At 38.4% G+C, this 14326-nt stretch overlaps 1 protein-coding gene across 19 annotated transcripts in view; it reads left to right on the top strand.

Annotated features, from left to right (window-relative positions):
* Positions 1 to 14326, top strand: part of ABCC9 (ATP binding cassette subfamily C member 9) — a 76466-nt gene that overhangs the window by 49738 nt on the left and 12402 nt on the right. For all 19 annotated transcript variants that reach the window (XM_005023005.6, XM_005023003.6, XM_072042230.1 and 16 more), the window contains 8 exons: positions 128 to 372; positions 1391 to 1539; positions 2338 to 2407; positions 3258 to 3415; positions 6085 to 6177; positions 8894 to 8996; positions 11282 to 11383; positions 14141 to 14261. In XM_005023005.6, the coding sequence (XP_005023062.1) occupies positions 128 to 372; positions 1391 to 1539; positions 2338 to 2407; positions 3258 to 3415; positions 6085 to 6177; positions 8894 to 8996; positions 11282 to 11383; positions 14141 to 14261 (1041 nt within the window). The remainder of the gene's footprint in view (positions 1 to 127; positions 373 to 1390; positions 1540 to 2337; positions 2408 to 3257; positions 3416 to 6084; positions 6178 to 8893; positions 8997 to 11281; positions 11384 to 14140; positions 14262 to 14326) is intronic.

The following is a 14326-nucleotide window of genomic DNA, read 5'->3' as shown; positions in this document are numbered from 1 at the left end:
CAAATGATGAGTTGTATTTTGCCATTAAAACGTAAGGTTCAAAACAAAAGTCAACCACATACAGTAAAACCAGGTATGATTCTTAGGACTGCATCCAAGCTAACTTGATTAAATGTCTGAATCACAGAGGAAGAAGAGGAAGAAGATGAAGATGATAATATGTCAACTGTCTTGAGGCTCAGGACAAAGATGCCATGGAGAACCTGCTGGAGATATCTAACTTCTGGAGGATTTTTCTTGCTCTTTCTGATGATTTTCTCAAAGTTGTTGAAACACTCAGTTATAGTAGCCATAGATTATTGGCTTGCTACGTGGACATCCATGGACAATGAAAATGAACTCAGGAATGCTGATGATGCTAAGAGCACAAAGGTGGGCCATACCTTGGAACCTGACAGAAAAAAAAAAAAATAATAATTTAAAAAAATAAAAAAGAGAGAAAATGTTTGCTGTTCATTTCAAAGCCAGCTAGACTGGAAAGATAGATAGACATAGTAAAATTAATCATTAGATAGGATGTATGAAAAAATTATGCTAAAAATACAAGGCAATTCAAATTTTATCAGTCTTTTCAAACGTAAAACTGAAGCAGAAGCATGTTAAAGGTAGAAAAATGGTTGAGAAATGAGGAATCTCATAACAAACTTTTCCAGCTGGATTTTTTAACACCTAAGTCAATGACCCCATTTACTGGCTATCCGGTTATGTCCTGTCAGGAAAGAAAAGTAAAAAAAGAAAAACAAACAAATAAACAAAAAGTCTTCAAATATTCAAGTGTACTGCTTAAATAGGATCTGTTTATTGTTGTAAATGTAACTAATATACAAATATCTTATCAGAATCCACTTAGCAAACTTTCAGAAGGCTTAAGAATGTTATAGCCCTGGCAGATTAGTGTAGGATTTGCTCTAAGAATTTTAGTGGTGCTTGAGCTTAATAATGTGGAAGTTTCCAACATCTCTATAGTGCCTTAATTATTGAGATAATCTAGTCTGTTTGTCTGAATTCCCTGGCTAACAATTTGCCTACTTTCATGTTTACCCACCTAGTCTATCTTCATAGTTCTATAGTTCTATAGTTCTTCGTAGTTCTTCAGTGTCTTGAAGGATACTTGTCAGTAACTTGAGTAATCTTGGAGCAGTCAGATTTTCTAGTTACATTAGCTTCATGAATTTCAGTTCCATGACAGCTCTTTTATTTTCCAAAAAAAACAAACAAAACAAAACAAAAAACAATCTAAAATGTAATATAATTATGTAGTATCTGCAAAGTGACATAGCAGCTGTTTGTACCAGGTACTAGTTCTGAAGAGCAGTACCTTGAGAACTTCACAGTAGACAAAATAAATGTGTGTTTACTCCTAGGACTGATATATTTGTCATTTTATTAGACTTATCATGTAGCTGTCTTCAGCATCCTCTCTGGAGCAGGAATAGTCCTGTGCCTCATCACATCTCTCACTGTGGAGTGGATGGGTCTTACAGCAGCCAAGAACCTACATCATAATCTCCTCAATAAGATCATCCTTGGACCGATCAGGTACAGGAGAAATAATGTTCCTTCTGGAGGAAGGAACAGTCAAAATCTGCCCTCTTTTTAGCTGGAAATGTACTCCCGTGAAAAACTCTTGTAATGGCCCTGTTTCCTTCAAGACTTCAAAAAATCAAAATAAGCAGTGAAGCAATGGGGGAAAAAATCCCGTGTCAGCACATGTCAAATTTTGACCCTTTTTTTATCTGGCTGAAAGGTAGGTGTGTCAGATAGCTGCATGCAAGCTTCAAGGCTTGGATATCAAGGAAGGCTTTAAGTGTAGTTCTGGCTCCACAGTACCCAGAGCCAGCCCTGGGGTCAAATGATTTGAACACTAAGCTTCTTCTAATGCCTGTGGGGATAGATTCTGTACATGCCAAGCATGGTCTCTTGTAGGCAATGGTGTGGCCAGAAGGGTTCCTGCATAATGAATACAGCTATCACAGTTCTTTCACAAAACAACGAAGTCCTGGTGCCTGGACCTGTGCAGGAGGTCACATAGCAGCCAGGGAGAGGATTTGATCCTTAAAATGGAATGTAAGCCTGGAGGGAGTGTAGAAGAAAGAGCAAAAGGTAAAATGATTTGGGAGCTTTTGGAAGAGGTGAGTTAGCAGCTAAGTGGGAAAAATGCCAAGAGAAGCATTTGGATAGTTAGAATGCAGACATGATGGGCTGGTGTGATATTTATATTTATTGCTTAGATTTAGAAAATAGCTGGACACAGCCTTGTATTTTATCTGACCGGAATTTTTATCCAAAACTGGAATTCCATTTCAAATAACATTTTGCTTTTAATTTTTTCAACAGGTTCTTTGATATGACTCCACTGGGACTAATTCTAAATCGCTTCTCTGCTGATACCAATATCATTGATCAGGTATACATATCAATATATTCTGTTTTATTATATCTTAGCTTTGTAAATTTTCACTTAGCTGCTGAATAAGATGATGCATTAAAATATTCACTAGAGAAGAGCATAGCAAAAAGAGGGTCTGGAAAGGATAATAGACAAATTCAAAATATAAATTAGTCATACGTTTGTAGCAACAAGGGCATTAAACTATTAGATGAAATGTGATAGGAGATGGCAGCTCTTAATTTCTTCATATACAGATTAGTAACTTCTGTTGGAAAATCTGGGTTAGCAAAACACCAGATTTTGGATTCAAATCAGGAAAACAGAATTTAGAATATAATAACTTTTACTATGTGGTAGTACATGTGAGGTAAATAGGTGCTCCATCCTGGCTGTAGCACGTATGAATTTAGATCATTCAGGGAGAGAAAGGGATACTTTCATTATGTCTGTAAATCAAAAGGTTTGAATGAGCAATAATCCTGGATATAAGGATGATGGGAACTTGGAAGAAAAATTAAGAAGTTCTGAGAAAGAGAGTGCTGTTTCTCTAAATATTTAGTATATCAAGAACAACATAACTCTTTCTTCCCTCTTATATAAGTGAGGTGGAAATGGCCCCTACTTCATCATGATCTTTGGAACACTGACCTCTAGAATAAGAACTACTATGCTGTTTTTTAACCTCTGCACATTAGGGAAGTGGAACCACAGAAACATGCAGGCTCCCAGTGTAGGGGGGTATCAATGAGTGTACAGTAATATCATTCTACTTTCCCTAGGGTCCTCTAAAGGAAAAGGCATATAGTCGTGCTTTCAGTTGATTTTGTCTTATATATTCTGTTTTCTGTTTTTCTATTTGCTTTAGCACATTCCCCCTACCCTGGAGTCTCTTACCCGGTCCACATTACTCTGCCTGTCAGCCATCGGGATGATCTCGTATGCCACTCCGTGGTTCCTTGTTGCCCTTGTGCCCCTTGGCATAGCATTTTACTTCATCCAGAAATACTTCAGAGTTGCTTCCAAGTATGCATTTAAAATTTGCCCTGAAAATTTCATTTAAAAAGTTGGTATATAGGACTGTATTGAAATGTGAGATTATTGAACTAGTATAAGGGGAAAATTGCCATAGTGACCATGGCATCCTGTATACAGTCCTGAGGTATGAGTTTGAGCCATGCATTAGAGGATGTTTCCAGCTGATCTGACCACAAATAAGGTATTTTGGGAAGTAACATTTGTTGCTGAAGTCTTGTACACTATTAGCTGTTGAGAATGATTAGTGTGAGTTTTGGTAAGTCACCTGAGCCAGCTCACATCTGGTCAAAGCTCCTCTTTGATCTTTTGAGGGTTAGTAGAGGATTGAAAATAACTTCCTGGATTAATGCCAGTCATGACTTTTTCTTCATATTGTGAAAAAATCCACAGAAAGTTATTTCTGCTGTACAGCAACATCTCATACTCAGAATGGTTTGGCTGGTTTTAAAGAGAACATTTTTTTCAGTAGAAAAGTGCCATGATTTCTCAGAGTTATGTTTTTAGTACTAATTATATAATTTAGTAACACATCTAAGCAAGTCATTCTAAGTTTTTTCTTAAGTTTACTCAGTCATGCTTCTTTTTTTTCTTTTCTTTTTGTAATCAGACAGATGTCTGACTCATTTTATTCCAATCCCTGATACTTAAAAATGCCCATCAAGGTACCTGCTGGTGGAACATGCATGGAGGCCAAAATAACCTTCTCATCAGCAACATTTCACTTCAGGTCCTGTCACTGTAGTAGGCACATTGCAAAGCATTAACTTCTGGTTTTTAGCATCAATCTAAAAGTAATGGTGCTTTTAAATCAAGTGCTCCAGTACAGTTAATCTCATGGATAATTCTCTTATTTAGGTAGCCTGAGAAAGAATTATGCCAGTTATTCCCCTTAAATCAATGCAGCAGGTGGGGCACAGAGCAAAGTATCAGTAATTTATCTTCACTGTAGCCGGCTTTTCTTCAGCTTTCCTCAGAATTTCCAATGAATTTTTTTCATAAGAAAACTCCTTAAAGTCAGAATTGGCAAAATAAAAACTGTTTAATTCTAAAATAATTGCTTACATTTTCTAAGATTTTGCAAAAACCTTGTTATTTCTACACCGTGTTTACAAACTGAATCTGTGCATGACAGTCCAGCAGATCTCAAGGTGGCTAGGGAACCAAGGGACCTGTTTTTCATTCATAAATTCATTATGATCTTCTGTCACCCTGTTCTGCTATACACAGCAGTGCACATCATTTAAAATTCTTAAAATACACAAGAGTAAGCAAAACCTGATATATTAGACCCCAAGGAAATACCGTGGTTTCTCTCTGTGATTTTATAAGGGTGAGAAAAGTCTCCATCCATCTCCAAACCTGTTTTTCCCACGTGCTGAACAGATAGCCATAGCACACAAGCCAACAAGAGGTTGGTCACTCCTGTAGGTCAGCACACACACATGTGTACCATTGGTTTTGCAGTCCCTGATATTCTGCAAGTCCATAACTACCGATATTCTGCAAGTCCATAACTACCTCATTTATTTTATTTCCTGACAGTTTTCTGGGAAAATATGCATCAGCAAGTGCTTTATTTTTTTTAACTTATTTAAATTAAATTATTTTAAATCACTCATGAGGCACACAGGATTGAATTATGTTCTTCCACTTCATGATAGAAAAGTTATTCGTAGAAAAAATATTCTTGGGAAATGTATGATGAAGGAATAGCTTGAGCCAGTATTTATACCGTATTTGCATGCAATACTTTCCAGCCATATAAGCTTCAATAATTTTTAGAAATGCAAATATTTACAGTATTTCTTGCAGCACTTTGATTCTTTATTGCATTTTCCATTACATCTCTCAAAAACTTCTGTGTATTTTCCATCATAAATTTGAAATAGAGCATATTTATCATCAAAACATAAGCAGCAAATTCAGTTCTGTATACTGTAACGTTCAGCATCATGGAGCAGCTATTTCTGCTGGCCTATCTAATACAGTGTGCAAACAGAGTAGTATTTTAATAAGGAGTTTAAATATCTAATGCTGTGGCCTCTGTTCTGTTTATACTAGTACAGCTGGCTGGTATGCCAATGGCAGTGTGTGACAGAAAGATGTATTTGTCTCTGTGCCTTGGAAAAAATTCCCGTTTCAGAAGACTGGAACTTTTAGACTTAAATGTCATTGCTCCTTACAGTTTTTGAAAATAAGAAAATTTCTCATTCATATTATTGCTCTATCAGTGATATCTCTATTTCAACCAGTGGGCAAATATTAATGCTACAAACAGGTGGTCTGCTATACTCTGCCATATTTTGTGTAGAGCATGCTGTTGTACTTACAGATACTGAAAATGAAGAAAAGTTTTTATGCAAAGACATCAACTTTGTCAGGCCAGCTGAAACGCACTAAAATAGACAAATTTACAGATACACAAGCTTTATTTTATAACTGGTGTAAGAGCCACAAATAACATGCTATGAAGTTTCAAATTAACTGCTCTGAGCAGATTTTTGTGCCAGTTTCTTTCTACACTATAGAAATTGTATTTTGCATGATCCTGAAAAGAATATGTTCAATACATAAAATACTGCTGTTGTCCATTAGGCAGTAACATTTCTACAGGAAAAGATGTAATAGCTTCCTGCTGTTTGTTTTCTCTGCTCCAGGGACCTCCAGGAACTTGACGACAGCACCCAGCTACCTTTACTCTGTCACTTCTCTGAAACAGCTGAAGGTCTTACCACCATCAGAGCATTCAGGTCTGTAAAACCAATGATTAGAGGGAGGCTTGGGTTCTGGTCAGGCCCATGAAGCTTTCTTGGAGCATGTCAAATCACTTGATTTGGTGGACTTTAATTAAGCTATCTCATAAAAAGGAAGTGGTTTTTGTTTTCATGTTGCTTTTCCATACCTTTAAACTCTTGTGCATGTTTATAAACATGTTTTCCTCTGAATTAAAGATGGTGACAGTTTTAGGATATGCTTTTTAAACTTTTAAGATGTTTAGATTAACTGTGCCTTACTTGGACAGCAGGGAGCTCGCCTTTGAGGGCAGGCACAGGAATCACTCCTTCAAAATCCCTGTGCTACAGCCTACAAGCTGTGTTATCTAAGTGCCTCTGAATCATTTCTGTATTTAGCCAATACCTCAGTCAGGGATGCATTACTGCTGTACTCACTAGCTGGGAGAGTATATAAGCAACTAGAGAGACTTTCCAAGAAAACTACGACAGGACAGAACCTGATCTTGATATTCTACAATGTAGCCTTGTCAGCCAAAACAAAAAATTATATTCCAGGTGAGAATTTTTTCACTTTTCCATGCATATGTTTTTCTTTTCTTTTCTACATGAAATATAAGCCAAATTAGCTTATTTTCACTGCATTACAGCTAGCATGCATAACTTTGTCAAAGTGCAAGCTTGATGTTGTCCCCAAGTATAACTTGCACTCATTCCACACACAGTAGAATTCCAAACCAGAGTAGATCACACTGTACTACTATTTACATATGTATTTGATCTGGTTCAGCTCTGCAGGAGACTTCTGATATTTTTTCCAGCTCTACTGGTATTGGCCCATTTTAGCCAGCAGTGATCAGGCTGAGTTTAACAACAGTGCCTCTGCCTCTTTGCAGAGAGATGGACAGAGTGGGATAGAGTCTAAACCCTAGATGACCAGTGTCTGGAAGAACTCTTTTCTCATCTTGTCAATGAATTACACATTCTCTGAGACTGTTCCATCACTTCAAGCTAGCTTTAGGACCCAGTTTATTAGTCCAGAGAGCTGCAGAAAGGACTGTGGCAAGACGAGCAAAAACGTATGCAGTGTGTTGAAGAGATATGAGCCAGTGGTTAACACAAAATATTTTGACAAGCTATGTCAATATGAATGAAGTATTAAACCGGTAATTCATAATTAAGTTCCTGATACTGATGTATGCTGAGACATCTTCTTGAGACATTCAGCGTGGCCTTTCATCACATTATCTCCTGAGAAAGAAGAGGAGCTTAGCATTTCTTGAGAGTCATTCAACTCTTCCTTACCTAACAAAATAACTATGTGAGCTTGGATGGCAGAGAGTAAAAGACAGCCCCAAAAAATGACGAGGCATTGTAACCATCACTTGAATTTTGCCAGATCTCTGGTGCAAATCAAAGCCATTTTATTTCCCTTTTTTTGCTCCACTGTCAACCAAGAACCTGAAGTCTCCAGTGTTTTTTTGTCAGCAAGCTCATATTTACTAATAATTCCATTAGTCATTCTCTGTAGTTTGAGTTCAGTATGTTCCAGGATAAAATAGAGCAGCTCTCTGCATAACTTACCACAAAGTAGCACAGTTGGATAAGAAAGCAATTTCAGTGACCTTTGCTGTTTGTCATCTGACAGGATAAAAGTCTAAAAGAGCCCAGAAGATGAGCTGGATGTGGATGAAAAGATACAGATCGAGCAAGTCAGATTTTCCATTAGGAAAACAGGAGTTTTGCTGCCAGAATGGCAGATGAGCAGAATATTCAGTGAATCTTTGCTCCTCCCCACGTCATTGCTTGTTGCCAGTTGCTGCCTTGGGGAGGTTGCTTGCCATGTTTACAAGCTGTTCAGAGGGAAATGAAGTATCACTGGGAAAAAAAAAAAAAAAAAAAAAACAAGAAGAAAAAAAAAAAAGAAAAAAAAAAAGATAGGAAAGGTTTCTGGTAGAACAAGGATTACAGGAGCTTCATAGCAGGGCCCTGAAACTTTGAAATGTAGGAACTTGCCATGATAAAACAGACGATAAGCGGCAGTATGAAGTTTGGCTATTTCTTTCAAGTGATGGTATTGAACAGACAGCAGAATGTGAAATGAGAAAATGTCTTCCACCTGACTGCAGGCCAGACAGTGAAGTACTGTAAGGCACCATCAATTTACTGTATTTATACCAACAGAGATTTTACTTATATCCCTCCTCTCCACCCAAGTCTACCTTCATTTTCAGGTGCTCTGATGTTCTTGCACTGGTTTTTAAAGGTGATGGGCATTAAATGGGAGAGGCAATTGACACTGGAGGTGATACAACTCATTTCTGTAATTCAGAAATGATCTATAGGGATCATTGACTACATGGGATCTACTCCCTCATTGTAGCTGTCTGAGCCTCTTAGGCAGTGTATAGCTGACTGAGAAAACAGCTGAGCTAAGCAGCTGAGAGGTATCAATCTACAAATCAATCTACAACCTACTAATAAACAACGAAACTTTAGAGATGCCACTCATTTGGAAGACTCACAAAGCTGTCCAGCTAACTTCTTCCTGGTCAGAAAGCTTTGGCAGCAGGCTTGGGTCCTTAGGGAAGGGCTTTTAATCCAAAGTTTGGCAAAGGCACAAGGGCAAAGAGTTTGAGGTTGAGGGAAGGGGAGGGAAAGAAGAATTTAATACTTCATCCTTTTGTGTATGAGCGTGTAATGTGTTGTAATATAACAACTTTGCTCTCGGCAGGCATGAAGCCAGGTTTAAACAACGTATGCTGGAACTAACGGATACGAACAACATTGCCTACTTATTTCTATCGGCTGCCAACAGATGGCTGGAGGTCAGGACGGTACGTTCAGTTTAGTCCCAGCCATGATTTTGAAACCTTGGAAGCAAACAGAGATTTTGCATGATGCAGAAGAGAAGATAACAAGAATAAATCTCGCGATGAGATTATACACACTGTTACTTAAAATAGATTGGGATTGTTTATACACATAGGGGTTTATGCACATAGGGGTTTTTAAGCTTTCTTGGCCATGAATAAGAAAATACGAGTCTCCCTCATCTTTTGCTGTTGTGATGTCTACTGTCTGAAGAGACTGCAAGAACAAACATTTACATAACTTGAAATAAGATTTCTCTACTACTGTGCAGCATCTGCAGACCTGTCCCTGCAGCAGCTATTTTCAAAGCAGAGCATGGCTTTTAAGTAATTTTGTGAACTGTCATAAATCTGCCAGGGCTGTTTCAGGCATCATGAAGCTCCCTGAGATGTCTCCCCAACAACAGGTTTAATCCCACAGCTGTAATTTAGAGCCCCTATTTGCACAGCCCTTACTGCTGCTATGAGCCCATACTGTGTGTAATGTACAGGACTGTTTAATATCACAAAACATAGCAGAGCTAGGCTTCAACTTAAAAACAGTAGGCCACAACACAGCCAGTACCAGTGAGACAGGCTTCTGGATTTTATAGGGGCTCTCCAGTGACAGCATGTGAGGAACTTCCCTGATGTGCATGAGGGGCAAGCAAAATCACTGTGATTTCCGTATTCATCTGACATGAAAAGAGCAGAGAATGAACAGAGCTGTGACCTGATTTTGCTAGACACAAATAGTAACATACACAACTAATCCTCACATCAGGGGCATTATTCCAACCTTCACTTTGTGGTACACTGCTAAATTAAAAAAGCTGTGCTTCATTTCTTATGGTGGCATGGCTTTCCCTTGTGCATGAAGCGTTCAGCATGTGAGATCAAGCTGAACTTGCATTCACACCAAAGACAGAAAAATAACAGAGCCTCATCAAGTCCTGAAATAAGCTGTGGCAATGCCCATTAATGTCTCAGTCTCAGACTTGCTTACATGCAGAATGAATTTGATCCAAGAATATGCATTGCTTCATCATCACATTAGAAATAATGTGGTCTTGCCAAGGAATAGTTCATTTAGCTTTACCTAACAGTGCAGTGGTACTAATACCACTCAAAACTTAGGAGAGTTTAATGGCAGCTGTGAAGTCCTGTCACAGCTGCTCATGGAGATCCAAGAGCACTGTGCTTCTGTTTCCCAGTAGTTAGGTTAGAGTCTGTCATCTGCTCATCAACACTTCTTACAGAGAGATGAACTAGGCAACCCTTGTTTCAAATCTCAGAGGAAAGACTCCAGGAAGGACATTATCAAACAGGAGGGAAAAAAAATAGATGGAAAATGCTAACCCTGTAATCCAAAGTAAATATAATGCAGGGAACAGTAAGAGAGTGGGAACGCCAGCAGTCCCATGAATCAGGCACTTTGACAACTACAAGACCACACATATCTGGCATTCACTTCAAAACAGAGATACACATCAAGGAGATTGGTTCAAGCTCCTGCAGAGGATATGAGAAGTCAGATCTGTCCAATACAATCTCCACAGCAATTTCTGCAAGAGCAAGGCTTACTAGCCCAAATGCAGCCCTATAACTACATTGCTGTATTGCTTTCAGCTACTGCTACCAACATCAACATGGTGTTTCACTGCAAGCTGTGAGTGTATAGCAGGCTTAGAGATGCCTTCCCCATGCACAGTTTTCCATTGCACAATGCTTTATGTATCATGCTTTATTGCAGACACTTTATGTCTGTCTGCTTACAAAACGTGTGCATTAACTATAGAAGTCCTACTAGAATCTTTTCATGGACACTGTGAAGTCAGCATTACTTCTGTTTTGAAAGGTAAACCCATGTTTGAGAAGACAAGGAAGTTGAGAGGAATAGACTTGATTTGTTTTAGTAGTAGTAAATAAGGGTGTCAATGTTATGCTATTCTTATGTTTTTCTTCACACACTCAATAGATTTTTTATACCTCCACTTTTGGGTGTAGCTACACTGAGATGCCCCAGCCCAACTGTATTTGAAGAAAATACTGGACTGTTTCACTTGTGTCCAGCAAACTCCAAGAGTATTTCAGTTTGGGCACCAAAAGTCCTGACCTTTTCCAGGAAAAACAACCCAGAAGTAAGGACTAGGTGCCATTATAGAAGTAACTCTCAATAAACTGAATGTGCTGTGAGACTGAAGAAATTTTCTTGGTGCTGCATTTTAATGTTGTCTAGAATCTTTCTTTCTCCCTCTGTCTCATTTTAGGATTATCTCGGTGCCTGCATAGTTCTTACCGCAGCTGTCACTTCCATCACTGAAGGGCCTAACTCGGGGCTTGTGGGGCTAGGTCTCCTGTACGCTCTGACGGTATGTACCAAAGCAGAGGAACTTTCAGACCAATGTATCAAGTTTATGGTAGTTTTAAAAAATACATATACATGGTTATCTTCCAGCTTTCTTAATCTTGAAAAAAAAAAAATCTTGCAAATAATGGATTCAAGCCAAAGTTGAGAGAGTTCAGGGCAACTTGGACTTGCTTCAGGTTTTATGAGCCAATTAAAAAAACACAGCCATTCCCAGGCCCCGCGTGCTCCCAAGCAGAGCAGAAAAATTGAAAATGCGTAAAAGAACCTGCTGTGCACTCTGTTTTGAACAGCGCAGTGTTGGTTGCTCCTGTATACGGCAAAACCTGCCAGAAACTGCTATCCCACAGACTGTCATAACCTGGGTAATGTTTAACCAATGGCTGATAGAATCATTGCTGAAGAAGAACAAATGCCATTTCTGCTTTTGGAGGGAATCTGCTCAAACACCCAATATTCTCCATCCAAATCTGGATGGATTTGGGGATTGAGACCTTTAAGGTTGGTAGACATGGCCCATCATGACAAGTAGCAATTGGAAATCAGAGAAGATGGGGTTAGGAAAGACAAGATTTTGATGGCACAATAGCCAATTAATTTTAACTCTTATCATTAACAGTGAGCTATTTGAGATGAGTCACAAAGGTGAAACGGTGTTTTAGTGTAGTAGGCTGTAAGACAGGATGAGAGAGCATCATGGGCATAGACTGAGTACTATCATCATTGAGAACAAAAATATTGCTAAATTCACCAAGAGAGTGGGGATAAAAGCAGGATGAGGATAGTCGCGGGGATAATTTTTGAAATCATGTCTGGAGTGGCACAAAGCTGGCTGCTTTATGCACTGGTACAAGGAAGGTGGTGTCCTCTAGAGGATACGGGTATGGGTCTAACACTGAGATTTGGCTTTAAGCATAAATGCTGGTGAGCCTATGGTTGCAACAGAAGATTCTCAGCAGCTGTCTTAGGGTGGCCTTAGATCCCCTTCAAGCCACTGTTGCAGCACTTTGAGCATCTGCCAGCAACTGAGAATCAGTCCCAGAGTTTCAGCTTCACTCTGAAAACATTCCTGGTAATCCTGCTTCATTAGCAGAGATCTGGAAGCGCCAAGATGTCTGCATCAGCTTTGGCTACTTTGCATTTAGTCTGCATTTGCAAACAGATCATTAGTGCAAGTTAGCTGTTCGCTCAAGTCTGGTGTAGCAGATGAAGAGATGCTCCAGTTAAAAAGAGGTTACCTGTCTTTCCCCTCCCTCATAACAACATTAGTGAAACTTTGGATGCAGTTGGATGATTGCCTGCATCTCCTGACAGGTTTTTGTGTAATTTCTCTTTGGAGCTAAGAGAGGGCTGATGTTTGGACCTGGATGAGAGCAAACTGTTTGCACCAACATGATGTTTACTATAGACATTCAGAAGCTTATTCTCTCCCCTTGTATAAACCCTCCCAATTCTGTTTCACAACTGAGATAAAGGCTGAAACAATGGGCAGAGCCTTTGGGATACCAGGCTCTTTTGTCAAATCTGTTAGAGCTATGATTGCAGATAAATTTCTGAATCAAAAGCTGGACACAGAAGATGTGTATTTCTGACCAATAAAGAAAGTACTTCACACTACCCCTGAGAATAACTCCTTATCATTAGGGCAAGCAACTAAATCATCTAAATCAACCAAAACAAATATTGTTGACTCTCAGTGAAAAATATTTACTGTATGCCTATTGCATCTGTATTAGGTAAGTGGTAAAGAAGTGAATCTGAGTGATTTATTCATAATAAACATCTGTCAGATTCATCAATCTCTGGCAAATAAATGACAAAATCATTCTCTCGCTATGTTAGCATGTAGAATGTTCTCCGTAAGTGAGGTTTATACACCCTTATTCAGGTTTCTAAAGCTGCTCAATTTCTAAAGGTGCTTGTCAATCAACAGTACCTAATAAGATCATTTTTGTTGTTGTTGTTGTTTGTTTGTTTGTTTTTGTTTTTTAATTAGCACCTAAACAGACTTAGGAACATAAGTTTAGGAAATGGCTATACAGTTTTCAGCCTTAAATAGTCTTGACTAGGGATAAGTTTCCCTAAGTTACTGGGTATTGTTTGACAACTAGTTATCAGTAGTTACTTACTACAAGTAATACCTTTTTGATTACAAATGGGAATAAAAAATAAGAAGGAAATATCATTGAGCTGATAGTGTGTTTTTTCTCATATATTGCTATGATAAAGGAACACACATTTTCCACTGAGATAAATGGATTATGTAAATATGCACAGAAAGAAGCAGAATTGAAATGTCCATAAAATTCTTTTCAATGTATTTGCAAATAGTGAACTTTCTTAATCTTTAGTCTGTCTTTGAAAGATTATAAATTGCTATATTCCCAAATGGTATTACCAATTTTGATTTCTTCTGTGTCGTGTGTTTAAAGAAGGTGTCTTTCAGTACTGCTTACTTGGGAACAAGAGATTTCCCTAATCAATCACATCTACAGACTCTGGGTATAACCTCCTTCAAAAAAAAAAAAAAAAAGAGTATACTGTGTGCTAAATTACTATGTCACAGTTGTTTGCATTGGAGTATGACAAGCCTGTTATGTGTTTGATGCTGTTCCACTGAGTTTAGGACTGTTGCAATGCCAGTAACAGATCCACGGTGCAGGGTCTGGCCAAAGACTTTCACAAATTTATCTGAGTTTTATTCGCAAACAGATAGATGCACAGACCTGAACCCTGTCCTTGTTTTCTTTTTGTAATGTAGATAACAAACTATTTGAACTGGGTGGTGAGAAATCTGGCTGATTTGGAGGTGCAGATGGGTGCAGTAAAAAAAGTACACAGCTTCCTGAACATGGAGTCGGAGAACTATGATGGCTACTTGGGTATTGCACTCTAAACTTTTTTGTTCGTTGATTTTTGTTGTTGTTGTTCTTCTATAGGATTGTTA

This window comes from Anas platyrhynchos, chromosome 1 (assembly GCF_047663525.1).
Source record: "Anas platyrhynchos isolate ZD024472 breed Pekin duck chromosome 1, IASCAAS_PekinDuck_T2T, whole genome shotgun sequence".
In the NCBI taxonomy this organism is placed as follows: Eukaryota; Metazoa; Chordata; class Aves; order Anseriformes; family Anatidae; genus Anas; species Anas platyrhynchos.
This window is presented reverse-complemented; position numbering and strand designations above follow the sequence as displayed.